The sequence below is a fragment of the Macrotis lagotis genome, chromosome 1 (genome assembly GCF_037893015.1).
Source record: "Macrotis lagotis isolate mMagLag1 chromosome 1, bilby.v1.9.chrom.fasta, whole genome shotgun sequence".
NCBI classification, from domain to species: domain Eukaryota; kingdom Metazoa; phylum Chordata; class Mammalia; order Peramelemorphia; family Peramelidae; genus Macrotis; species Macrotis lagotis.
This window is the reverse complement of record NC_133658.1, coordinates 286,040,061-286,067,245: the sequence shown is the minus strand read 5'-3', so window position 1 is coordinate 286,067,245 and position 27,185 is coordinate 286,040,061. Positions and strand designations below refer to the sequence as shown.

Genomic DNA, 27,185 nt, shown 5'->3' with positions numbered 1-27,185 from the left:
TGTGTGAATATAAGGAGATAGTTGAGAAGGATAAGGATGTGGAAGGGAAGAAACCCCCTCAGTAATATAATGGATGCTGAAACTCCAATTAAAACAAGTCACTCCTCTCCCTTCCCCTGTGGAATCATGGACCCAGGTCCCAGAAAAACTGATGCTCTGTCATTTTCCCTTGGCATTTCCTCTATATGGCAGGTCCTCTCACCTTGAAACTGTTTTAAATGACAATGTCTTATCATTGGCACTTAGAGGGGAGGTGAGATCTCAGGGATCTTACCATTGGGGAACTCTATGAGAGGAGAGATGAGATGACTTGCCAGCCATTCCCAATAAGCAAATATTTTCAAAATGAGACAGTAGTTTCATTTTGGGGGTTACAGGCAATTGGGAAAATCTCTAATATTTCACCAACCAGGGAAATTGCAGAGTTCCTCACAGCTCTTTCCTGAGAGCTATAAAAATAGTTATGGTGATAGTTCATGTTGTTTCTACAGTATTTCAAGGTTTAATTACAAAGCACTTTGCTATTCAATTAGTTTTTCAATCTGTATCCCTGTCCTTCCTCTCTCTTCAGTTTTTTAAGGCTAACCCAGGGGAAGTCCAAGAAGAAGATTACCATTACAGTTTGGTGGTAGCAGATCCTGATAAATGAATTCCAAGTTCTGTGGCAAAAGGAAATACATATAGAGAGTAGGAGATAAGCAAAAATAGATAAAGGGAAATTAGCCCTGGGGTTGAACTGCCTTGACTGGTGAGTAAATGAATGCAAACTCTATGGCATTACATCCAGGTCAACTGCAAACCATGAAGATTTCACATCAATCCACCCCAGACAACTTGTCTTCCTATGGTTTCAGGTGCATGTACTTTGACTTCTCCTAGCTCTATTACTTCTAGGAATAATAATCAAATCAAGCCTGTTATAACTGCTGGAAAGGGTGTGATCATCTATGACAAATGACTACTCTCACCATCAGCATAACTCTCCAAACCAAAATTTCCTTTCCTGGTTACTTTCAATCTATAAGGTTTTGTATCTGATTCCCCATCAATATCATAGGTACTTATGTTAATTTTCATACATTCATTGATTGTGGAATTAAAAAAAATGTTTTGAAATAGTTTCTAAAAACAAAGAAGAGAACTCTACAACCTAGAGAGAGTTATGGGACTATTTCTGAACAGGGTAGACATACTCCTGATCTATACACATAACTGCTGACCCTCAGATGCCACAAGTCTAGGTCTTCTGGCAAATGCTAGGTAGACAAAGGTTATCTTAGGGCACACTCTTTGCAAGTATGGGACCATATAACTGTTGTGTCCTCCCCCCAGGCTGTTAGAATGTGAGACCATCAAAGAAACCATAGTTTTCAAGGAAAAAACCTGAGGAACAGAGCAAAGAAGAAAGTAGCCTACAAACATGTCCACTTTCAGTTTCTAAGTGAGGTCTGAATGAGTCAGGGCTTTATGGAGAGATCTGCAATCTTGAGTGTATATATACCTTTTAGCATACCTGGGAACATCTTGGATCAATGTAGTGGTGGTGTTTGGTGGGGGGGACACTCTAAGCAAATGACTAAGGAAATAAGCTAATTCTAATTTATTCTCCAACTCCAAGCTCCAGACTTGTCAGAATGAAAGATTTGATTTTTTTGCCAATCTCCATTAAAAATTAAACTTGAACTAATCCAACTATTCTGGAAAGCAATTAATGAAGATGCAATTAAAATTTTTCATACCCTTTGAATTGCAGAGTGTGCAACAAGGCCCACATGTCAAAGAGGTCAATGGTCAAAAAAAAGTTCCCATATAAACCTAATTACTTAACAGCAACCTTTTTATTTATATCATAACAGAGAACTGGATACAAAATATAATGGAATATTCCTCCATTCTAATAAAAATACAACTATGAGGCAGTTCAGTGGATAGAGAGCTGAATCTGGAACTAGAAAGACTGAAGTTCAAATCCAGACTTAAGACACTCAGGGACCAATGACCTTGGTAAAATAACTTACCTCCCTCAGCCTCCATTTCCTCATCTGAAAAATGTTGATAAACTCCTAAGATTGTCATGAAGATAAAATGAGATAATATTTATAAAGAATTTTGCAAACCTTAAAGTGCTTATGACTGGGGCAGGTAGGTGGTGCAGAGGATAGAACCCTGGCCCTGGAATCAGGAAGTCCTGAGTTCAAATCCAGACCTCAAACATTTTGATACTTACTAATTGTGTGACCTTGGGCAAGTCACTTAAACCCACTGCTTCACAAACAACAATAAAAACAAAAAAGTGCTATGATGATGATGATGATGTTATTCTGGCTATAGAGATACATGAAAGATAGTTGAACTGATGCAAAGAAAATAAGCAGAAACAGAAAAACAAAACAAATTATTATAGCAATGTAAATGAGAAGAACAACAACAGTCAAAACAGAACATCATGAAATGTTAATGGATTAGCTTGGCTCCAGATAAAAGTAAGGTCTTGGATCTTATATAAATAGTAAAACATCCCCATTTACAAAGGAAGGGAAAATAGGACCCAGATTCATAATTCTGCTGTGTCCTTTCCCACCTGAAAGACTATATATATATATATATATATATATATATATATATATGTATATATATATATACACTTCACCATCCTTGACAGACAACTAAAGAGTGCCCCATACTAGTACTTAACATGATGTTTTGGATTTTTTTGCCTTTTACCTTATCCATTATTCAGATGTTCCAAAAATGGGCTCCCTCTGATGTCATACCAATGACCTCAACTGGCTTACTAGGGGGAAAAAAAGGTGGTTCTTCTGAGGGAGGGGATATTTGGCTATCAACAAAATATCTGTAGGGTGCCTGGGGATCCATCTGGATGAGAGATGCTTTTGAAATGCAAGATAATGGTGGCTCAGCTCATCATCTGAGCCTGAGCACAATGGACAGAGACAGCATGCTTTGCAGGAACTAACAGTTGCCAATACTATGCCTGGCTTGAAGCCAAAGCCATTAGACCATTGTTAGTGTGGGGTCTGTGAATTCACAACCAGTCCAAATGCCCTCTTGGCCAAAACCAAGTTGGAAAAGGAGTGATTAAAAATGCAATTTTTACAAAAACTGTTATGATATTGAATTATTAAATTGAGGTTCACAAAGACAGGTTGATACGTAATGTTGCCTCCCAGAAAAGAAGAAAAAAAAGGAAATCTATTCAACTTGAGCTGCTGGACCCAAACCACAAGTTTGGGAGCCTAATTCATTTATCTGCCCTGTAATTTATGATTTACTTTTGCAGTAACTGCAGTCATAAGGAACTCATTGAATTAAAGAGTCTTACTATTTATGTTGTGGAATAATATTATTTAACTGCTCAAAAGCCACACATCCCCCAGAACAGTTTTTCCATATGAAATAGATTTACATTTCATGTTTTGGTTCAGGATCATTTACACACTGGTTCACACACAAATACATTTTCTCTCTCTCTCTCTCTCTCTCTCTCTCTCTCTCTCTCTCTCAACAATGTTACAACAAACCTAGATGAGTTTAAAGCACACAAATTCAAACACGGCCTGAGGGTTACTCAAAACACACAACATGAACAGCAAACCTCATGGTTAATAATTTATTATTCTAAGACATCAGAGTCAAGAGCCAGTTAGGTCTCTGGGTATTGTCATCTCTGAGGAGGGCTTCAATATCAACCTACATATTTATGACACATTCAGCTCACTAAGATCTTGCTCCATCTGTAGAGATGGAAAGAGGGAAAGGGAGGAAAATAAGGGAAGGGATGGCTCTGTCACCTTAGGTTAGCTTCAGGTTCATGCATTCAACAGGCCTTTATTGAGCAATGGAGTTACTTGGGTACCGAAGATATAAAGAATAAAACAGAAGTGACTTTGCCTCAAAGATTTCATCTTCTAGAGGCAAACAGCATGTAAAAGAAAGTTAAATACAAAAGAGCTGTCAAGTAATTTTATGGAGGAGGAAGGGGATCCAGATAGTCTTTCTCTAGAAGATTGCATTTGAGGTGAATTAATAGGGAAATAGGGATTAAATGAAGTGGGGATGAGATGCCAAGTATAGAGATCATAAGGCTTGGAGATGATATAGTATGTTATTTATGGGGAGAGGAAGGAGCCCAATTTGACTGGAATATGGAATGTATGAGGGTGAAACATTTCATAAGACTGCAAAGGCAGGTTTTATCCAAATAGTAAAGAGTTTTAATTACCAAAGAGCCAGAGGAAGCAGAAGGAGTAGAAGTGAGAAAAGAAAGGAAAGAGAGACCAGGATAGTAGCCTTGGGTGATACCTATACACAGGGGATAAGATAAAGATGATGACCCTAAAGAAAATATTGAGAAGCAATAGCCTCCAATAGGGGGAGAGCCAAAGGAAAACAGTGTCACAAAACTCAGGAAGAAGAGAAGGGCTAGGAGATGACAATGGCAACAGTATCAAATGGTACAGAGAAGTCAAGAAGAATGGGGAATGAGATGTGACCTTTGAATTTCGCAATAAAGACATAACTCAGGGGAATCTAGGTGGTACAGTGGATAGAGCACTGGCCCTGGAGTCAGGAGGTCCTGAGTTCAAATCTGACCTCAAACACTTACTAGCTGTGTGACCTTGGGCAACTCACTTAACCCCATTGCCTTGCAAAAACCTAAGGAAAAAAAAGACATAACTCTATCTTTGGAAAGAAAAGTTTTATTTGAATGATGAGATTGAAGGCCAAATGTCAAGGAACTGAAAAGTAAATGGGGATGGTAAGAGATAGAAGCAATTATTGTTAACAACTCTTTGGGAAGAGTCTGGTGAGGAAAGGGAGGACCAGATGGTCTCTCAGGTTTCCTCCAGGTTCTGATATTTTTAGTTGTAAAGTCTCTTCCTAATTTTAATAATCTATCTTCATAGTAAGTCATAAGATTCACACCTGAAAGAGATCTTAGAGATCATCATCACCCATTCTCTTATAGACCAAGAAACAGTTCTGGAAAGAAGTAAATTGAGTAAGATGACACAGACAATTTATTAATTAATAGTCAGAATCTGAATCTGTTCGATTGATTCTAAATCTTGGGTTCTTCACTATACTAGGCTCTTATTTTAAGATCTTTGGGTTCTGACTATCTATGATTCTATCTCTATCAAGCTAGAGAGTAGCAACTAACAGGAGTTTTTCTAGAGTAATACAAAAAACAATTGATTTTTGTCTTTGTTTAACTACTATTGTCTCAGTTTCCTCATCTATAAAATAGACTGGAAAAGGAAATGGTCTAGGCTTACTCTAACAATCTGTGTAATGAAGAGTTTAGACTCTAAGTTCTCTCCTAATTCTGATATATTAAGGTCCAGGGAACCTCCAAAAGAAGTATACTATCTAAAACATACTGGCTCCTTCTCAATTAAGAATTCTTAGACAGAATGAGAAAATACAAACCCTGGAATTGTTGGTATTTAGGTATGTTTAGGGGTGGGAGAGAGGGTACATTTCAGGGAGCATAGAGAAAGTTCAAGCTTGGTTTAGAGTCATCATACTTGGTGAATCCTTCTAGGGTTGTAAGGGATAATACAGGAGGCTAAGGTCCTGAGCATCACACACACACACACAATTATCCATCCTGTAGCACATAGAGAAGACTGTTATACCTGATCTCCATGGGCAAAGAATCAACTCTATACTAAGACTTTGTTGTGTTCAAGGGGGAGGGGCCAAGGTACTGATTCAACAAATTTCCTAGATGGTGACAGGACAAACATTTTTTCTATCCTTCCTCACTTTGGACAAGGTCTCCAAGATACACCACTTGAACTGTTCCCAAATTAAGGTGAGCTTCAAACCCTTAAAGCAACTCAATGAGAAGTATTCAATCTATAGATACTGGCCAAGAATTCCTACCCATATTCAGTCCAATGTTATACGTGACTATGGATGATGTCATTGATGACTACCACTCTTCTGGTAGTAATTTTTTCTTTTTTTGGCTTTTGAAGGCAATGAGGTTAAGTGATTTGCCCAAAGGTTACACAACTAAATAAGCATTAAGTGTCTGAGGCTAGATTTGAACTCAGGTCCTCCTGACTCTAGGACTGGTGCTCTATTTACTGTGCCACCTAGCTGCCCTCCTGGTAGTAATTTACTTATTTGTTGAATTCCCTGCTTGGGAAATGCTAAACATAGAACTCACAAAAAAGAATTGACCCAACAGCATAGCTGATAAGCATAAGCCAAAGACTAATAGCTGTTCCAAGCTTCTTTAATAATGACAGTGCCTAAATTTCATATTACTCACTGTTCAATATAAGACTAGGGAGGCATCCAACCAACTAGATTAAGATTCTAGCATCTGGGGGCAGCTAGGTGGCATAGTGGATAAAGCACTGGCCTTGGAGTCAGGAAAACCTGGGTTCAAATCCAGTCTCAGACACCTAATAATTACCTAGCCTTGGGAAAGCCACTTAACCCCATTTGCCTTGCAAAAAAAAACCTAAAAAAAGATTCTAGCATCTGACTGTTCAGAAAAACACAGCAAAGAGTCTCTTAAACCAGGTTTGAAGAAGATACAATCATTCTTTCCCAGAACTCCAAAATCTCTTTTATGACCCACCACAATTTTTGTTAGGCTCTTCCAAGTGCTTTCTGTCTAACCTACCCTTTAAACCAGACATTTTCAGTTCTTACAGGATCATAGATATAGAACTGGAAAAGACTTTAAAGATCAATGAGTTTAATCTCCCCATTTTTCACAAATGAGAAGATGGAGAACCAAAATGGGAAAGTGATTTTTTTCCAAAGTTAGAGAAAGTAAAAACCTAAGTCAAAATTTGAACTCAGAGCTTCCTGACTCCACATTTGGCATTCTATCCAAAGTAAGTGACTCATGCACAGTAGCTTTAGGTTTGAAAAAGGTCATCTGAATGAGGAATGAATGGAAGCATATATTAATCCAGGTTTTGCCATTATGTGTCACATCCTACCCAAAGCAGAGTCAATACATGCAAGAGAACAGACAAATTCCAAAATTAGGGAACAATCACCTGGGGCAGAGGAGAAGAGTCAAATCTGGGAAAAAATATAGGTAAGCAAAAAAGCAAGACCAGGCTAGGAACAGGGTTTCTGTGCAGTAGCAAAATCCAAGAGGCTCAGATTAAGATACCACTGCCAGGTTAGACATTCAGACCAATGAATGTATATGAGATCACAAAGCAAATCAGAGAGAATGGGGAACTGGCCATTGTCTGTTTTAATCCATATTTCTGATATTTCAGTGCCTCTATCAAGCCTTCTTGGACAATCAGGGTGAGGGAGAACTGTACTTCATCCTAATACAGTCACCCATTTTTCAGACTAGGTGATACATACATCAATTTTGTTTTGTGGCCTCTGAAAACTACCTGGGCCTGAGTTTCCTCTTTTGGAAAAAGGGCATGATTCTCATCATCTATATTTCACAGGTTTTATGTAATAAAAGTATTTTTCAATTGTAAAGGACTGAATAAATGTAGTAGTTACAATCAAGTAAAAACAGACATAAAATGTAAGATCTAAAAAGGAATTAAAGGACTTTACAACTCAATCCTTCCCATTTTACCAAAGGGAAACTGAGACCCAGAGACATTTACTCTTTGATTCTTGATAGGCATCAGGCAGAGCAGAAAGAAAACTTTAGATTCAGCAGAGTTCTGCTCTTTTATTAACTTTGTGACCTTGGGCAGGACATTTCACATTCCTGAACTTCAATTTCCTCAATAGTAAGATGGTGAAAAAAGAGGTTGGGGTAGATGACTTTTGAGGTCCTGTTGAGCTCTTAACTCTCCATCTTTTCCATAGTGGAGAATTGTGAAGGCCAAGGACTATGCCTTATTCATATATGTATTTCCAAAAGAAGCTTGATGGTACCCAGGGAAACCAGTCATGGTGACTTTCTATACAGAAGAGAAAGAGGTAGTCATGGGAATGAAATGAACACCAGATTGGGTGGGCTAGTTGACACTGCTGATATGTTCCTGCAAGCTGTGAGATTTCAGAAAATCCCTGACTTTTCTTAAATCTGAATTAATATTCCCAAACTCTCTCACACAGGGATAAGCTCTGTAAGAAGTTCCAGACTTCTGACCTACAGGAATTTAATCCCCATCTGCGCCATCACTGCTAGCTATTGCATAGCCTACAAAGGTGAGGGACTTGAGCCAATTTCTTTTTCAATTACTAAAGAGGTTCTATGTAACCTGTGGTATTTAGAGGAGAATTTAATGTTAAAAAGTTATCCCTAGGGCCTTGGCTCCCAATTATCCTCTATTGAGAAGTCCATAAATTGAGATCTATTAGAATTTATGTCTCCCAGGGCTCTTCAAAAGGAAAGCAGGGGTGATTACAATAGTACAAAATTCTCCAGGCAATATATTCATAGGAATAAATCCTGTATTGAGTTTGACAGTAATATTTCAATGTGACAAGGAGAGAAAAAAAGTGAAACTTTATTCCTCTTTTTTCTCCTCTTCCAGTTACTTACTCAGCCAACTCTTCCAAACTCCGATATACATCATCATCATTCTCTGTGGTCTCTTCTGAGGGGAAAGGCCTGTGAAAGAAGACAAATCCACAGTTAGCGGAGTCTCTGTGTTGTCACTGGTGCTTATAGATCAAACTGCTCCTTTGGAACAAGGCTCCTTTAAAGGTATCCTGAGTTTCCTCTTTTGGAAATAGGATGATTTTTTTCATTTCTGTATGATGGGGTTTATTTAAGGAAAGCACTTTGTAACTATAAAGGACTAAATATAGTTACATTCAAGTAGAAACAGAGTTCTGAAAGGTAAGACAGTGAAAAGGAACACAGGGATCACTTAATCAATCCTTTCTATTTTACAGATGAGAAACTATGATCAAGAGACATTTTCTCTAGGATGGGAGGGACGCTGGGATAGTTTCAAATTAGTTTTTTATTCCCCATTCCAACCCAAGGTAAAGGGGTCAGGATGATGCTAATTTGTTTTTACTATGACAATGAAAGGAGCAAATTCTAAAGCACATGTTATAGAATCTCAAGTGTTTTCAGACTAGGAAGTGATTCAGGCATCCATATTCAAAATGGCAGTCAAAGACTTAGGCTACTTGTGTGACCAGAACCAGAAAGGACAAAAGATGTGCCTACCTCTCAAATCTCACTCAGCACGGACTCCTCTTACCATATCTATGGAAACATTGCAGTTTTGGCCATTGTGAGAAGGACATGGGTAGGAACAGCAGCAATGCAGAAGGCTATTGACTATTATTTTATGTGTGAGTGGGAAGAATGGCAGGAGAGAACTCTCCAATTGAAGGATGCCTGCCACAAATGAGTGGGAGAGCAAAAGGGGTGGTGCAACAGCAATACCATAACTTCTATATTTTGTATATTCAACTACCAATGAGTGCTTTGTTAGATGCTACAAAGCTAATTGACATTTGTGACTAGAGTTGATCATAGGGGCGGCTAGGTAGCGCAGTGGATAGAGTACTGGCCCTGGAGTCAGGAGTACCTGGGTTCAAATCCGGTCTCAGACACTTAATAATTACCTAGCTGTGTGGCCTTGGGCAAGCCACTTGACCCCATTTACCTTGCAAAAGCCTAAAAAAAAAATAAATATAGTTGCTCATCTCAGCTTGTTGAAAAAGTAGGGCTAAATGATGATAGAACAAGTTATAACAGAGAGGCTGCACAGAGAGGCTGCCCATAATGAATTCCCCAAATCTATATGTTGGCAATGCCAATATGAGCACTGGTTAAACCAACCACTACCAACAAACCAAAATGGCACCATATGGTATTTATTGCCTACTGTTTTATGCTACAATTCCATGTATTTTCTTTGACTAGGCCACAAGTTCCTAGGGGGTAATGACTGATGTCTTATTTATCTGTGTGTTCCCCTTACCTACACAAGACCTTATATATAAATAGCTGATGAGTGAAAGTTTGTATAAGTCACTCTGGTTCTGTATGTGAAGGTTTTTGTTTGAAAGGAGACTTGAGTATAGATCCCAAAGAGAGAAGTGTAGATTGTGGAACAAATTTCTATTTGATAAAAAGAATATTTTGCTCCCTTATCAATTTCAGGAATATAAAATAATAAGTGATAGTCAGTTAATAGATAAGCAATCTTTGTACAGAAAAGAGATGAAGGTCACTCTACTTTTAGCAACAAGATGATCAAATAATAGATTTTAAGAGCCAACAAATAGCCAGGAATGCAATAGAAAGTTTGCCAAATCAATACATTGATGATCCTATTCAAGAATTCTTTTGAAGTGACTTTTCATGTAACTTTTTACAAATGGTAACTCATTTTCATACCCTTTCTAGAAGGACAGAGTGCAAGAAACAGGACTCCTTTTGTATAAATCCAAAGAGAAGGACTTTACCTAATCAGGTAAATAATCTAGTGGAAGTCAAAGAATCACAGAACCTCAGAACATAAGAATATTTGAGCATGGATAAAGGAATGGTAGAGCTAGAAACAACTCAGTACAGACATCAGAGCAAGAAGCAACCTCAGAGGTCATCTAGTCCAACCTGCTTATTTCACAAATAGGAAACTGAGACCATAAAAGAAGCTCTGATTGCCTAGGGTCCTAGAAGGATAGAACATAAGGAACTGGTAGGCTCCTGTCTTTTTTCTTCTATTCTTTCTTTGCACACTAACTTATGTGACCTTCAGTAAAGCCTAGTTAAAGTCATGCTCAGCACAAAGACTAAAAAGCCAGGGGCTGGCTGCTCAGAAAAGCTGTTTGGGGGTGAGGACCAGGAGGGAGGGGGAGAAGAAGAAAAAACCCACATCAAACATTGGAATGAAGAGGGGTATTTTCCTGGATGAATCAAAAGCAATAAGTATAAGATCAAATAATACCTAGAAGAGATGAAAAAAAGTTCCCTTAATTAAACCAAATATTTCCTAGCTGCCCCAGGGGAGCAATACTGTTATAAGAAGACTTTGGCTGCTCAGTTGCCCAGAAGAGGAGCTACAGCGCAGTCATAAAGGTTTGCACTTTATTCCAGATGTCAGCTGGGATTTTTCATAGTCTCACCAGACTGACATTTCTCAGTGGCAGGAGAGGAATCCAAGGGATGCTGAGCTCAGCCAACTCAGCTTTGGCCTACTTCCCCTAGCTTTACAGGAACTACTCATGGCCTGAGTGACATAGAAGTTACAAGGAGTCTATGGACAGGACCTTCCAGACCCTTTTGTGACATGGATACTTCTATAAATCCTGCCTGCCACTGGCTCTGGTATCTATCCATCTATCCCATTTCTCTCTCTCTTTTTAAAAATTTATTTAAAGCAATGGGGTTAAGTGACTTGCCCAAGATCATAACAGCTAGGCAATTATTATTAAGTGTCTGAGGCCAGATTTGAACTCAGGTGCCCCTGACTCCAGGGCTGGTGATCTATCCATTGGGCCACCTAGCTACCCCCCCCCCCCCCGCCATTTCTCAAATAAATGCACAGGTCCTTCCTTTCAATAATCTTTTTTTTAAAATGTAACTTTGATTTTATTTTAATTTGCCGATTAACAAGCATTTATTTTCTCTTCCACTTCTTCCTCCCCTCCCCTTCAAATCTGGCCTCAGACACTTAGTAACTGTGTGATCCTGTTTAAGTCATTTAATCTTGTTTGCCTCAGTTCCTCATCTGTAAAATGAGGTGGAGAAGGAAATGGCAAACCACTTTAATTTCTGTGTCAAGCAAACCCCAAAAGGGAACATGAAGAGCCTGATGTCAACAACAACAATATGTGACAGGCAACATATTTTAGAACTAAAGGGATCTAAATGCTTGTCTAGTTCATCACTTTCATATTATATATGAAGAAGCTAAGTTTCCCCAAAATAAAGTGATATGCCAAAAATCATACAAGTAAGGAACACAGTTAAGCTCTGAATCAAGTTCCCTGACAACAAATGAATGAATGAATAAAAAAAAAGACAATATTTAATAAGAGATTACCATGAGTCAGTTACTGTGCTGTGTTAGGAATATATTTTTCAAAGAAATAATCACCATCTTCAAGGAGCTTCTATTCAAATAGAGGAAGGTAACACAAATAAGAGGATAGTGAGGAGATAGGGGTGTTTTTTGGGGGGGATGCAAAAGGTATAGAGGATGGCAAGTAGATGACCTGGGCTCTTGTTTCAGTCAGAAGATATAGTGGACTAATTTGTACATATCTCAGTACATTACTCAACTGAGTTGAGCCCTACATCTAAACCTGCAAAGATGAGAGAATTTACTTATCAGAGAATAAGGGCTAGGGTCTAGATTTTCACAAATCTGTAAACAGAAGTCAACATACCAGGATAATGATCTAGGTGATCAAGTGCTCCTTTTACTATATCCCATCATTGGATGTAGTCTTTTAAGCATTCTTCCAACTGTACTAATTTGAATAACTTACTCATCTATGATCTTAAAATGAAACACCATCATAATTTAAGAAAAATTTAAATCAATCAATCTTTTTCTAAGAGCCTTTTCACAGAAAAGTTCATCTTTTTCTTTTATTTTCAGTTCCTTAACTTACAAACAAGTTTTCTGCCTAATTCAACTTCCTTACCCCAAGAGACATAAATGAAGAATACTAATGTCAAAAGTATTATATTGTCTCCCATAAACTCTTTAGTACTTCAAACATCCCCATTTAGAGCAAAAAATCCCAGAGAGGAAGAATAGAAAAAGGAATCGTAATCCAAACCACTTTGTACTGCAGTTACAACCTCTACTAAATTCTGTTGTCAGAAGGACAGCCTGAAACTCATGCAAAGAGAAGAATTAGAGAAGCAACGGACTAGGACCAGTATGTGTCCTTTTTGAGGAACAATGACAAACAAAACATGGATGGGTGGTAAAGGAAACATTCCTAGGGAGGAATTACAAAATTCCATCTCGAGAAAGCATATGGAGATGATCAAAAGCCACTCCTTTGTTGTATCTTCTCCTACTGAGAGGCTTTACAGCCTCTGATTTAATAGGAGGGGAAGAAAAGAAAACATTCACACATAAGAATATTTGGACAGGCTTGTTACATCACATCCATGTCACAAATTAAAGCCACAACAGGATAGCTTTGAAGGAACCAATTTTGTCTATCACCAACAAAGAGATTTAGAATCCTGTCATCCCTGCTCCAAAGTTTATGCTGCCCCCTCTTAGAGGTTTCATTCTCTCCATCTTCTTTGGATCTGTGCCCTATTGTCTTCAAAGGCACAAACACACCTTTTTCTCTGGTAATGGCCCAATCATTTTCCTCACTTTTCCTAACAAACTTGATCAAACAAGCAGTTTGTATGATGATTCTGTTAACTGTCCACTCTCAGTCTTTATTCATAATTTCTTAAATACCTACCATGTCCCTGTACTGTTCCAGACTCTGTGGGAAGGAGGTACAAGGCATAGATCTAATTTTCTTATCCCACTTAACACATAACATGATGCCCTGGGGAACAAAATAATAATAATTTATTATTATTATTAAATAATAATTTATTATTAAATAATAATAATAATCTGAATTTATGCAAACTCCCTAAGTAGATGCTCATCAATCTGATGCTTTATTGATTTAATGAAGTATTTCAAGTATTAGCTGACAGAGTCAACACTCCCTGGAAAGGGAATATTATTTAAAGGAAAGTATAGTCCCCTAATCAAGCATGCAGGAGAGTATCATGTGATTGAATACCAGGAGATGTTGTCTTCTAGTTTGAATAGCTGAGTTCTAAATGAATTTAGTATTTTCCTCCCATTCTATCAGGACACTTTCTAAGGATATGTTTCCTTGGGCAATGTCTCTAGGAAACTAACCTTTCCACTTATGCACTATCAATCAATCAGCAAGCCTTTATTCTTACTCAGTGCTCCTTTGCCAGAGCAAAGCACAGCATGGAGTATACAAAGCAAAACTGAAAATGTTCCCCGTCCTTGAGAACCTCAGGGATTCTAATGTAGGAGACAAAAGGTACTTATATTGGAGATGCTTAAATAATAGAAACAGAGAAACCTTAGTCAGTCCTAGCAGCTAAGGAGAATTAAAATGATTCTTACACTACCTATTCCCACTTCCCAAAATGCATTTTTCACTCAAAATCCCTCTCTAGGAACTGAAATGAAAAATTTCACTTTGACCTTTTCATTTAATCCCACCTTGATGTTAAGAGGTTTCTTCTCTACATTAGCACCAGGCTTTTCCATTACCCTCTGATACACATACACACACACACACACACACACACACACACACACACACAGACACATTTACCCAGAACCCTGAGGAGCTGAAGCATTTGGGTATGCTGGCAAAGTCATATATGGATTGGATAACTTCCCACTGGAAAGTTGGATCACAACTGGTTAGCAAGATGGCATTACCAACCCAACTAAAGAATTAAGTCCCAAAGAGAAAACAACTTCAAACAAAGAATAATTAGATAAGCATTCATTCTTATGGTCTTCTAATATTCTCCCTGGTCAATGTAAATTCCTTAGAGACAGAATTTGTTGTCAATTTTGTCTTTTATTTTCAGTTCCTTAACTTACAAACAAGTTTGCTGTCTAGTTCAACTTCCCTACCCCAGGAGACATAAATTAAGAATACTAACATCAAAAGAATTATATTGTCTTCCACAAAATCTTTAGTACTTCAAACATCCCCATTTAGAGTCCAATCCTTAGGACACTGCTTTGAATATAGGTATTTAATGATGCTTATAGAAAGTTGATGCTTGAAAATGACAGAAAAGGAATAAAACATGCTGGAGGAATTATGGGGTAACAAGCAAGTTACTACCTTTGGTGGAGCTGGCAACTAGTCTTAGCATTCTGGAAAACCATTTGGAAATATACCCCCAAAGCTATTAAACTGTGGATATCCTTTGACCCAGTGACACATTTACTAAGTCTATATCCCAAAAAGATAAAAGAAAGAGGACAAAGATCCAAACGTCCTTAACTTATAGCAGTCCTTTTTTTGGTATCAAAGAATTGGAAACTGAGGGAATGTCTGTCAACTGAGGAATGGCCGAACAATTTATGGTATATAAATGTGATGGAATTCTATTGTGCTGTGAGAAATAATAAGATAATTTCAGAAGAAAAACAGGAAGACCATGCACAAGTGAAGTGAGCAGAACCAGGAGAGCTATTTATACAATAACAACAATATTATAACTGTGAAAGACTCCTGATGAAACATGATACTCATCTCCACATAGGTGACAGATTAAAGAGTATAGAGTGAAGCATTTGGGGGGGGGTGACGCAATTAATTTGGAAATTGTTTATAAAATTTTTTTCTGTTTTCACTGGGAAGATAAGGGAAGGGTGGGTGGGAGAGAATTTGGAGCTGAAAAGAAAATTTAATTTTAATTTTTCTAAAAAATTAAGGAAGGAAAAAAGTAGACATCCACAAGAGATTAGGAAAAAAACTGAGGAATGGCTAAACAAAGTTTGTGATAGCTAGATGGCACAATGGATAAACTGCTGGACCTGGACTCAGAAAGATCTGAGTTCAAATTCAGCTTGAGACTGTTACTAGATGTGTGACCTTGGGCAAGTCACTTAACTCTGTTGTCTCAGTTTCCTCATCTGTAAAAGGAGTTTGAGGAGGAAATGACAAATCACTCTAGGATCTTTGCCAAGAAAACATAAAATGGAGTCACAGAGAGTCAAACAGAATAGAAAAACAACAAAAATAAGTTGTTACATAAATATGCCCTAAGAAATAATAAATATGGAGAAACTTGGGGAGACTTATAAGAATTGATTATTCTATCAACAAGTGTTTATTAACCTCTTATGTATTGTGAAGATACAAAAGCAAATGGATTAAGTTCTCCTTCCTCAAGGAGTTTAACTCCTAATGGGGGAGATGTAAGGAGATGTAATGTAAGTAGATGTAATGTAAACAGAAAGAGCAAAGAAAATAAGCAAAACACAAGAAATTGAATACTTTTAATTATGTCTAAACTGGACCCTAATTAAAAGAAATGAGAATGTACTAATGGGTGTGACATGCTACATATAATATCAGACTTTTGATTTATTAGTTTTACTGAACTTTTTTGTTTTTCCATTTTTTATTTTTTATTCTATGAGATAACTTTCTGGGAGTAGAAGGGATAGGGGAGAATATGCAGGGGAACAAAGGCAAAAACAAGCAATATAAAATTTAAATGAATAGATTTTTTTAAAGACAACAGAATATCATGTAATGGACTACAAATGCATTGTTAGAAATGATGAATATAAAGGATATAGAGAAGCAGGGGATAGACTGATACAAAGAAGAAAAAAGGATCAGGAAAATAATATATGAAATAACCACAGTGTAAATAGAAAGAATATCAACAAATGAATCTAAATAATATTATCTACTTATAATAGCCAAGCTTAGCCACCCAAAAGAGAAAATACACCTTCACTCCTTGAAGAGACAAGGGACTTGGTATATGAAGCATTGCATATACAAACTCAAGTCACTCTTCTTTTCTCCCTCCCCTCTTTTTTTTCTCTTTCAAGGAATGATTCTCTAAGCAGGGGAAGAGGAATATATTTGAAAAGGAGAGTGATATGAAAACAAAGGATATCAATTTTTAAGATTTAAAAATTGCTCGATGAAATGTCTTAAATTTTACATGGAAACTTTAAGGACTGAATGAACTATTTTACAAAGACAAATATAAGAGGTTACAGAATTAATAAGAGATAAGAAATGGGATTTTATTTTAAGGACTACAACTAAAACAGCAAACAAGAATCAACTATGAGCTCAAAATCCAGGCAGTTCCTCTCTAGTGGGACAGTAATATCAAAGTTCTAGAAAGGGCTGGAAGAAGGAAACAGAGTCAGATACTTTTGTGGTAGGACTTTAGTGCAGATACAATGACCTCAAACATTAAAATAAAAAGTAGCAATTCAAGGGAAATATGATCCACCAGCGGGCCCTAAATTAATATTTCACAAGGCAGCTGCTAATATAAGGGAAAAAAAACATTTGGGTTACACAGTGCTATGTGATTTGATTAATCTCCTGACTGGCTCTTTATATGCACTTCAATACCAACTCCTTAGGTGCAGAGCTCAATTCAATAATACGTGCCTGGCTGTGGACACTTCTGCATTATTAAATATAAGCCAGACGCTTAATCATTTTAGGATACCTGCAGAGAAGACAGATTATTCAAAAGGAGCTTGGAAATCCTGCTTGGCACCAGTTTTTATGACCCATTTCTCTTAGTAAAGGGCTAGGATCTGGCTTCAGAAAAGTAAATGGATCAGTAGTAGCTGTCCCTTGATTTGGATGGCTTCTGAGGTCTCATTTTAACTTTCTGCAAAATGTTCTGCCATTGAGACTTCAGCAAATTCTCTAGAGAGCATATTCTTTCCTGGAGACAAAAAGGAAGCCCCAACAAAGAACCATGATTTCCCCCTCCCCTTTAATGCAAAGAAACATACTAAGAATGGTATTGATTTGCATAGCTGTTTCAGGTCCATTACTAGCCAGTTGGTGATGGTTAAAATAAATATTTTCACTATTTAAAACATGGGGTAATAGGAAGATGGTTTTTCTGCTGCTAGAAAAGTTGGAATTGCAAAGTTGTACAGAATAGCTCCTCCTGGTAGGTCCACAGTTTGCCTCTGACAACACATGGCTGACAGTACTTCCCAACATCTATCCCTCAAGCAGATAATCTCCCACAAAATCAGAGAGTTAGAAGGGACACAGAAGTCACTTAATTCAAAGTATACTTTGTGCCCACAGACTGGGCACAAATAGTCCATATGAATATTTGGGAAGGAGATGTCTCCAATTTGCACATTTCATGTTTCTTTTGAGCTATTGCAATTCAGCTTCACTCACAGAATGTATAGCACCTTCCTTGATGCAGGCATGCCATGCTGAGTGGTCCTGTGCCAGCATCTCCCATGTCTCATAATTAATTCCAATGTTCTTTAGAGAACTTGAGAATGTCCTTGTATCACTTCTTCTGACAACTATGTAAGCACTTACTTGCTTTGCATAAGTTCTCCAAAACAATGTTTTAGGTAAGTGTACATTGGGCATTCGAACAACATGGTCAGCCAATCTGCAGGAGAGTTTAATGCTTGTCAGTTTAACTGAAGAAATAACCTCAGTTTCTAGTACCTTATCTTGCCAGGTAGTCTTCAGAATTTTTCTAAGATATTTCAGTTTACTGGTATGGTGCTGGTATGCCATCCAGGTTTCATAGGCATACAACAATGAAGTCAGTACAATGGCTCTGTACTGACAATTTGGTAGGCAGTTTAATACTTCTCCCCAACTCTTACCTTCAGAACCTCCCAAACACTGAGCTAGTTCTGGCATTGCCTGGGTCAATCTCATCATCTATGTGAACATTCCTGGAAAGAGTACTGCCAAAATAAGTGAATTTATCCACAGAATTCAAAATTACTCCATCTGCTGTAACTGATGATTCCACTTATGAATGATGTGGTGCTGACTGGTAGAGCACTTGTGATTACTTGGTGTTAATTGCGAACTCAAAACTAATACAAGTGACAGAGAATTGTATCTCAGCTTCAGAGGTTACACTGAACAAACAATTATCTGTGAACAAAAATATCATGCATCAGCTCTCCCTCGACTTTATTCTTGGCTTGTAGCATTAAAAAAAAATTTTTTTTTTGCTTGTTGTCTTTTGAAGTTAAATAATTTACCATAAGGACAGTAGCAAGGTATAAGATGATTGAGCAAGTAGAAGATAGTCAGGTAATGAAGAATTTTGAATGCCAAATAGAAGGTTTTATATTTGATTCTGTAATTAATTGAGAACCACTGAAGTTTATTGAATAAGAAAGTGACATGATCAGAACTGAACTTTAAGATTACTTTGACAGTCATGTGAAATCTAGACTGGAATGAGGAGAATTTGAGGCAGGATGACCAACCTGAAGGGTATTCCTGAGATACTTTAGACATCAGGTAATGAAAGTCTACATCAGATTAGTGTCAGTGTCAGAGAAGAGAAGAAGTATTATAAAAGAGATATCATGAAGATGGAATTGACAGACTGACAATTAGTTGGATATGAGGAGCAAGAAAGAGTGAGGAATACAGGATACACCTAGGTTTCCAGTCTGGGTGACTTGGAGGATGCTTGTGCCCTTGATATTAATAGTGAAGTCAGAAAGAGGAAAGGACTTGGGCTGAAGAAAATGAATTCAGTTTTGTACAAATTAAGATGCATATGGGACAACTGGTTCAAGATATCCAATAGGCAGTTTGAAAAAACAAAACTGGAGGTCAAGTGAGAAGTCAGGGTTGGACAAATAAATCTGAGAATCATTAGCATAGAGATGATAGCTGCATCCATGAGATTATTAAGTGAAATATTGTAGGGGGAGAAGAGAGTCTGGGATAAATTTTAGGGGACACCCACAGTTATCAATGATGGCTAAAGAGCTCTCTCTCTCTGTCCCCCCCACCTCCTGTCCTGACATCCCTCTCCACCTCCCCACCCCCCAGAAAAACAACAATTCAGTCAAATCCTACTATATGTGGCACTGTTCTTAGCTAAAAAGGAACAAGAGAACCAAAAACAGAAGAAAGCAAGTATGCCTCTATGAAGTACATGTCAGATAGAATATCACTATCCAATAGAAATTCCAGTAAGGCTATCCACAGACTCCCTGAGGAAGATGAACAAAATAGAAAAATCCTCTCAAGGAAGCAAAGCATAGAAACTTTAAGGCTTATTTTAATTCAGACTCTTCAGAACAGAAAAATACTGCCTAATGGTCAGAGTAAGTTACAAATATCTATAGGGAATATTAATTGGATCCTAAATCTAGAGGCTGATCTGTGTAATTAGAAAATGCTGGATCCAGAGTCAAAATGAATCAGACAGTGGCCATGTGATCCCAGTGTGTCATTTGAACTCTGTTTCCTGCATCTATAAAATAGGAATAACAACAGCATCTCCTTCCCAGGGTTAAGTGAATGAAAGAAATAGTGTTGGAAAATCTATATGTATACAGATGTAGATTATATTAGGCTAGTTTTGATAATGAGGATGATGATAATGAAGTGGAAGAGAGCTCTGAAACAAAAAAGGTTAGATGACTCCCATGATCACACAAAAGGGATTCCAACCCAAGTCCACCTACACTGAATCTAGATTCAGTATCTCGGCCTCCTTTAAGAAATATATTTATAAAAACCCAAAAGTTATATTTATAGCTACCAAAAATAAAAGATCATAGAAGTAATTACATTTGGATAATTTTTAGCAAAAATAATTGCACCTGAAATATCCAGAGAAGAGAGAAAAAATAATTGGATTCTGAATTGCTCGTGTAATTGCTTTGATTTTTCACTCCACTTGTCACTTGTAGACCTGGCCTAAGAGAACATTAAGCTCCCTCTCCATCACAGCTGGAAATTAAGCAGCCCACCCCCACCTAGAATATTTCTTCAAGAAATGAGATGAGAGCATGTATGATCTCAAATAAGATAATGTATGTAAAACTCTTTGCAAACTTTAAAATGTTAGATGAGCATCAGCTATTATTCACAGAATCATATAGATAGAAGGAATGTCAGTAGCTATCTGAGTGATCTACACCTGAACAACTCATCTTCTCATCTGACAAGTAGTCCCTCAACCTTTATTTAAAGATGTCCCTCAGGCTCCCCTAGGCAACCATTAACACATCAAATTATTAGCAAGGTGTTTTTATATTAAGCTTAACTTTGCTTAAAGTATGTCCATTTAATGTCCCAAGTTCTTACAGGGGTCAAGCACACAGTGTCTAATCTGCTCTTACAGATAGTGTTACTTTTCCAAGAGAGCTGTTACTTCATCACTTTAGTCTTTTCCCGGCATTTCCATAAGCTGATATAACTAAAAGTCTTCATCTGACAAAGCCTTTATCTGCCCTCCTTGAATGTAAAGACTATTTTATATTTGTCACTGTATTCCGAAAGCCCCACTCCAGGTCTTGGCACATAGTAGAGTTTAATAAATGTCCCAGAGAGCTTGCTTCAAAGTGTTGCCACTCCAAATACCTGAGGCTCCCCATTCTCTTATCCTCAGCTCCTCTTATCCTAGAAGTGAACACTGTGAGGGTTTTCCTCCCCATAAAATGTTCAGTTCTTCCACTGATCAACTAACTTTTCTTTCTCCATGTAAAAGTTATCAAAATCTTTTATTCCTTTGAATATGTTACTCTCTGTTTAATAGGCAAAAAATCTTTCTGTGTGGCCTCTTCCTATTTTCTCATATTTATCCATCTCAATCCTGCAACAATCTTTACACATTTCTGTTTTCCTATTCCTATGTGCCTTCTAGAATGCTTGATCTATTATTAAACTCCTCTTTCATCCTCATCTCATTTTCTTTTCATCTTATAGTGTTAATGGCAACCTATTTCCCTCTGGAAGATACTGTTTCACTGGCTATCATCTTCAGTCTGGTGAAAATATGTGTCATATAAGTCATATACCAAGCAAAACAAATTCCTGGACATCGACCAAATCAGAAAATTCATTTCTCATTTTGCAAATTAATCTATCCTATCATAAAACATTCCTCTGGAATCATAATTATTTCATTGAACAGAGTTAAGTCTTTCAAAATTATTCATTTTTACAATATTGATGTTATAGTATAATTTGGTCTCCTGGTTTTGCTTACTTCACTCTCCATTAGTTCATACAAGTCTTTCCAGGTCTCTCTGAAACTGTCTCTTTGATCTTATAGCACAATACCATTCCATTACATTCATATACCATGAGTTGTTCAGCTATTCCCCAACTGATAAGCACTACCCTTATTTTCCAGTTCTTTGATATCACAAAAAGAAATACAATATTAGGATACATATAAGGACCATTTCCTCATTCTGTGACCTCTTTGGGGATAGCAGTATTGTGATTAAAAGGCCTTATATTATTTAATAATATTTAGGGTATAATTCCAAATTGCTTTCTAGTATGGTTGGACAAATTCTTTCATAATGTATTAATGTGTCTGTTTTCCTGCAGCACCTGCCACATTTGTCATTAGCTTGTTTTTGTGCACCTCTATCAACCTCAGAGTTGTTTTAATTTATATTTGTCTAACTAACAATGGAATCTGGAACATCTTTTCATATGATTATAGATAGATTGGATTTCTTTCCTTTGAAAACTTGGTCTTCATCTTCTTAGATCATTTATCATTTAGGGAATAGCTCTTATTTTTATAAATTTTAAAGAGGTACTGATATATCTTGGAAATGAGATCTTAACAGAGAAATTTGCTGCAACATATATGTATACAAATATACATACATAAACATGTATATTACAAATATAGTATTATCATTATCAATTACTTTCCTTATAATCTTAGTTGAATTGAATTAACTTGTGCACCTTTTGAATTTTATGGAATCAAAATTATTTATTTTATCTTCTATAATCCTTTCCATACTTTGATAATGAATGCCTCCTCTATCCAGAGGTTTGAAAGATAGTTTCTTCCATATTCATCTAATTTTTTTTTTGGTGAGACTTTTTTGTATCTAGATCATGAATTCATTTGGAGCTTATTTGGTGGAAAGTGTGAAGGGTTGGTCTAAACCTAATTGCTCCCATGTTGTTTCTAATTTTTTCAGCACTTAAAAATATTAACTGGTATTCCCTCTGTGAGTTTATCAGTTGATTCCCAGAGTTCAATTATCTCCCCAACTGCTAGTGTTTCCCTGCCAAACTATCTCTCTCTCTCTCTCTCTCTCTCTCTCTCTCTCTCTCTCTCTCTCTCTCTCTCTCTCTCCCTCCCCATATTCACATTAATTGATATAATTTATATTTATAACACACTAACAAACACATTTATTTACATTAATTGTTGTCTCCTCTGATGGAATGGAAGCTCCTTGTAAGGAGGAGTTGTTAATTTATTCTTTGTACCTGAATCCCCAAGAATCTAACACGGTGCTGGGCAAAGAGAAGGACCTTAACAAATGTTTACTTTATGAATGATTGATCTGAATGTAGATGACTTCCAAATCTACGTATCCAGTTCTACATCTCTAATCTCTCTCCAAAGTTAGAGCTCTGTATCACCAACTACCTGAATATCTCCACCTGCATATCCTGTAGGCACCTCAAATTCATGTCTAAAACAGGACTCATTATCTTCATCTCTTCCAATCTCCAAATTTCACCATTTCATTTGAGGATATTACCATCCCTCCAGTCAACCAGGTTCATGGCCTGAGTCACATGTAACTCTTCTTTTGTCTTCATTCCCCCTATCCAATCAGGTGCCAAGTCTTATCAAATCTTTCACAATATCTGTTCTCTTCTCTTTCTTCATACAGTTGACTTCAGGTCATCATGACTTCTCCAGTAGCCTCCTAATTGGTCTCCTTCACTTCACTCTCCCCATTCCATCCTCCACATGGTTACCTTTTAACATCTCCAAGACAAAAGCTGGTCTTGTTACTCATGCTTGATAATGTCCAATGGTTCCCCATTGCCTCTATGAGAAAATACAAATTTCTCAATCTGTCACTTAAAACCTTATACAATCTGCTTCTCTCCTACTTTTAAATATATGCTTCATTATGATTTCCTTGTAAATACTCTTTATTATATTCATATTGACCTACTAGTTATTCCTTAAAATTATTTTCAATCTCTCATTTTTTTCACACAGAATATTTCTCATACTAGTGATATTCTCACCTCATCCCTCTCTTCAAGGTTCAGCCCAAGTACCATTCCTTTATGGTCCTGTTAAGCTTAACATCTCACTGTGGATTGACTACCATCTCCTTATTCCCCTTGTCATTCTCTCATCTTTCAAATTACTTTGTACTTACTCAACTATGCACATTTTTACATATATGTGTGTGTGTGAATATAAATTTTCTAAGGACAAATTTTATCTTTATAATCTTTATATACCCAGAACTTAGCACAATTTAAATATGGTCTTTATTTATTTATTTATTTTGCAAGGCAAATGGGGTTAAGTGGCTTGCCCAAGGCCACACAGCTAGGTAATTATTAAGTGTCTGAGACCGGATTTGAACCCAGGTACTCCTGACTCCAGGGCCAGTGCTTTATCCACTACACCACCTAGCTACCCCTAAATAAGGTCTTTAAATAATTCTCTTTTTAAAACTATCTACTGAAATTATTTTCCTTTTAAATCACTACATATTCCATTGAATCTTTCTCCCACTCCCAGAAAGCCATTCTTTATAACAAAGGGAAAAAAATCTACTTCAACAAAACTAACATATTGAAAAAGCCTGATATTATATGTAATATTCCATAATCACAGTCACCCCCACCTCTGCAAAGTGATGAGGGAGAGTTCTCATACTGAAGGATATTCTGAATAAGTGCTAGTTGAGTTGAATTTAATTGGTTGGCTTTTGGTGATGAAGGTCTACCAATTTGTTTAAGTTAGAAATTAGAGGGTGGCCATCTAATCTGGACATCACCATCCCTATCCTTGAAATCTTTCCAGCTTTCTAAAACCAGTCAGAGTGTGGGTTTGGTTGGCATAGCTTTTGAGAACATATTCATTCACCTATAAGTACCCTGGAGCTCAGTACCACAGCAGACTTTGACACCTTCCCCCCTACTGTCCTTCTCCCTGAAGTAAGGAAAGCACCCAACAAGGTCAACTGGATGCTGAGGGGGTAGGAAGGAGCTCAAGTTCTGTCTAGGAAGTTACAGCAACTACACTTTGAGAGCATTAAAGAATAATAAAGGACAGTATGTATTTAAGACCCTTAGTAGTCACTCTGAGAGTGCTAGAAGACAAAAATAGTAGAGTACTTAGAGAGCATCCAGTTTCTCTCTCTCTCACACATACAGCCCCCCTACACACACACACACACACACACACACACACACACACACACACACCCTTGTTTTATAGAAGAGGAAGCTATGGGGAAAATTAATGAGGAAGTAGCAAAGCCTAGTCTAGAACCTGGGTCTCCTGACTCTGAACCAGGGTCCTCTCAACCACACTACACACACTGCCTCCATAGTCAGTGATTCTTTACCCTTCATTTTCTTAGCCAACTCACTGGCTTGCACTATGAGAACTTAGCACACCCCCATTTCTCATGAGCCAGGAGCTGGTCTGCCAGGGAAAATAAAGTCAAACTTTAAAGACAAATCAAAAGCTTCAGCCTGAAGGACTCAGCAGAATCCACTTAATTATTTAAAGCATCACCTGGGGTCCCTGTCTCCTAATTGGCTGGGAGGCACTGGCACATCAGAGTACCCTGCTAAACAGATTTGACTGTCAAAACAAGATGGAAGGACCACATTTCTTTTTACAATAGAGCAGCACATCCATCTTAGAAGGGAAGGTTCATAAAGCAATAAATGGAAGCAAAGTGTTAACTAGGGAGGGGCAATCAGGGCTGTTCCAGGGTGCTGATGGCACATGAAGTCCTGCAGCAATATAGAAATAATATGAACTTGGCATCTAGTTAGCAAGAGAAATTAGTTAAAACAGAAAGCTAGTAGATGGTAAGACAGGATGAACTCATCCACCTTCCTTCCCCAGCTTTGTAACCAATATTCCAGAGTCTATAGCTAAATACACATGAGTACATACACAAACTTTCTGCTGCCCCTGGTATAGTCTATGGTGTTTGCCATAAGCATAAAAATTCCTAATTAAAGCTATGACTGGAGTCCAATTTCTGGACAGTGTCCAAATGCCTCTGGTCATCCAATAAAACCCCTAATGTATGGGCAATGCACTTCAACCTGGGTAACTCCAGCTTAATCATTGAACAGCAACAATAATAAAAAACAAGGCTAAACACCCACATTATTGAAGAAGAGAAAGAAGAGAGGCATCTTTGGGTAATTTATAACTTTCTTTAGGTCATCCCTCCCCTCTAGCTGACAGGCAAGTCCTGTCAATCAGTTGATCAATAGACATTTATTAAACATCTACTATTTTCTGGATTTTGGGCTATACACAGGAGAGATAAAGACAAGAATGAATTTCTCCAGCAGGAGTTAAAACAATGAGTAGCCCATAGTAAGCACTTCCTTCATTCAGGTAGGTGGTGCCTAGAATCCCACAAGCCTCCAGAAACATGCTGGTTTTTGGCATCAGTGAAAGTGCAACACATTTTTCATTCACCGACACATTTTTGGTAATCAAGACTCATTAGGCAACTAATGGAAGCTATGGAAGCAGCTGTGAAGACTTCTTTCTTGCAAGGAGAAAGTTCTCCCCACCAGCTTATATCATCTTGGCAGCCAGAGTCAGGAAGACAAAAATGAGACGGCTGGGTCATGTCCATTTTTAAATGCTTTATGTATATCCAAAGAGCCATCTAAATAGGAAAAAAAAGTTTGGGGTATTCCTGCTATGGAATACTTCTCCTTAGACTCTAAAAAGCTGTATGCCAGATCCAAGAAACTGGGCATTAAAAATAATGTTACTAAATAAACACTGAGGACCACTTTCCATGGATGGGCTTAATTCCTAACTCTCTCAAAAGGAACTACACATCCACAATTCCATTTATATGGAATTGAACATAGGAAAAGAACATAGAAAAAAAGAACATAGAAAAATCCAAGCTAGAAGAAACCTGGGAGCAGTGAACATTAGAATCAAGAATGTTAACACTTAAAGGATCTTAAAGACCATCTAAATGAACATTTTTGTTTCATCTACCTCTGGAAACTGAGGCCTAGAGGGGAGAAATGACCTCCCCCTGGTCACACAGCATACCGGGGTGGAGCTGTGGTTGGAACAAGGTCATCAGTTTTCTAGAATCATTGGCCCCTACCAATTGGAAGAGAACTTCAAGATCACCTATCTATTGAAGGTATATCAGATTCAACTAGAAAGAGGCATATTGACTTGCCTTTGAAATGTAATTTTATCTATTTTATTTTACTTTTATTATTTTGTGAAACATTTCTCAATTACATTTTAATTTAGTACGAACCCCACTTGAGAGTGCTTCCGTGGCTACAAGCTACATGTTTGTGACATGTCTGATCTTACATTTTCTTGTTAAAGAAACTAAGGCCCAAAAAGAAGCTAACTGACTTGTTCAAGTTCACCAAGAGTAATTAATTGATAGATGTCTTTCATTTTTTTTTTA

The 27,185-nt window shown here is 37.4% G+C and overlaps 1 protein-coding gene across 1 annotated transcript in view; it reads right to left on the bottom strand.

Annotated features, from left to right (window-relative positions):
• LOC141505182 (guanine nucleotide exchange factor VAV2-like) overlaps positions 1–27,185 on the bottom strand; it is a 447,203-nt gene that overhangs the window by 124,813 nt on the left and 295,205 nt on the right. The window contains exon 4 of the mRNA XM_074210759.1: positions 8,528–8,596. Coding sequence (XP_074066860.1) covers positions 8,528–8,596 — 69 coding nt within the window. The remainder of the gene's footprint in view (positions 1–8,527; positions 8,597–27,185) is intronic.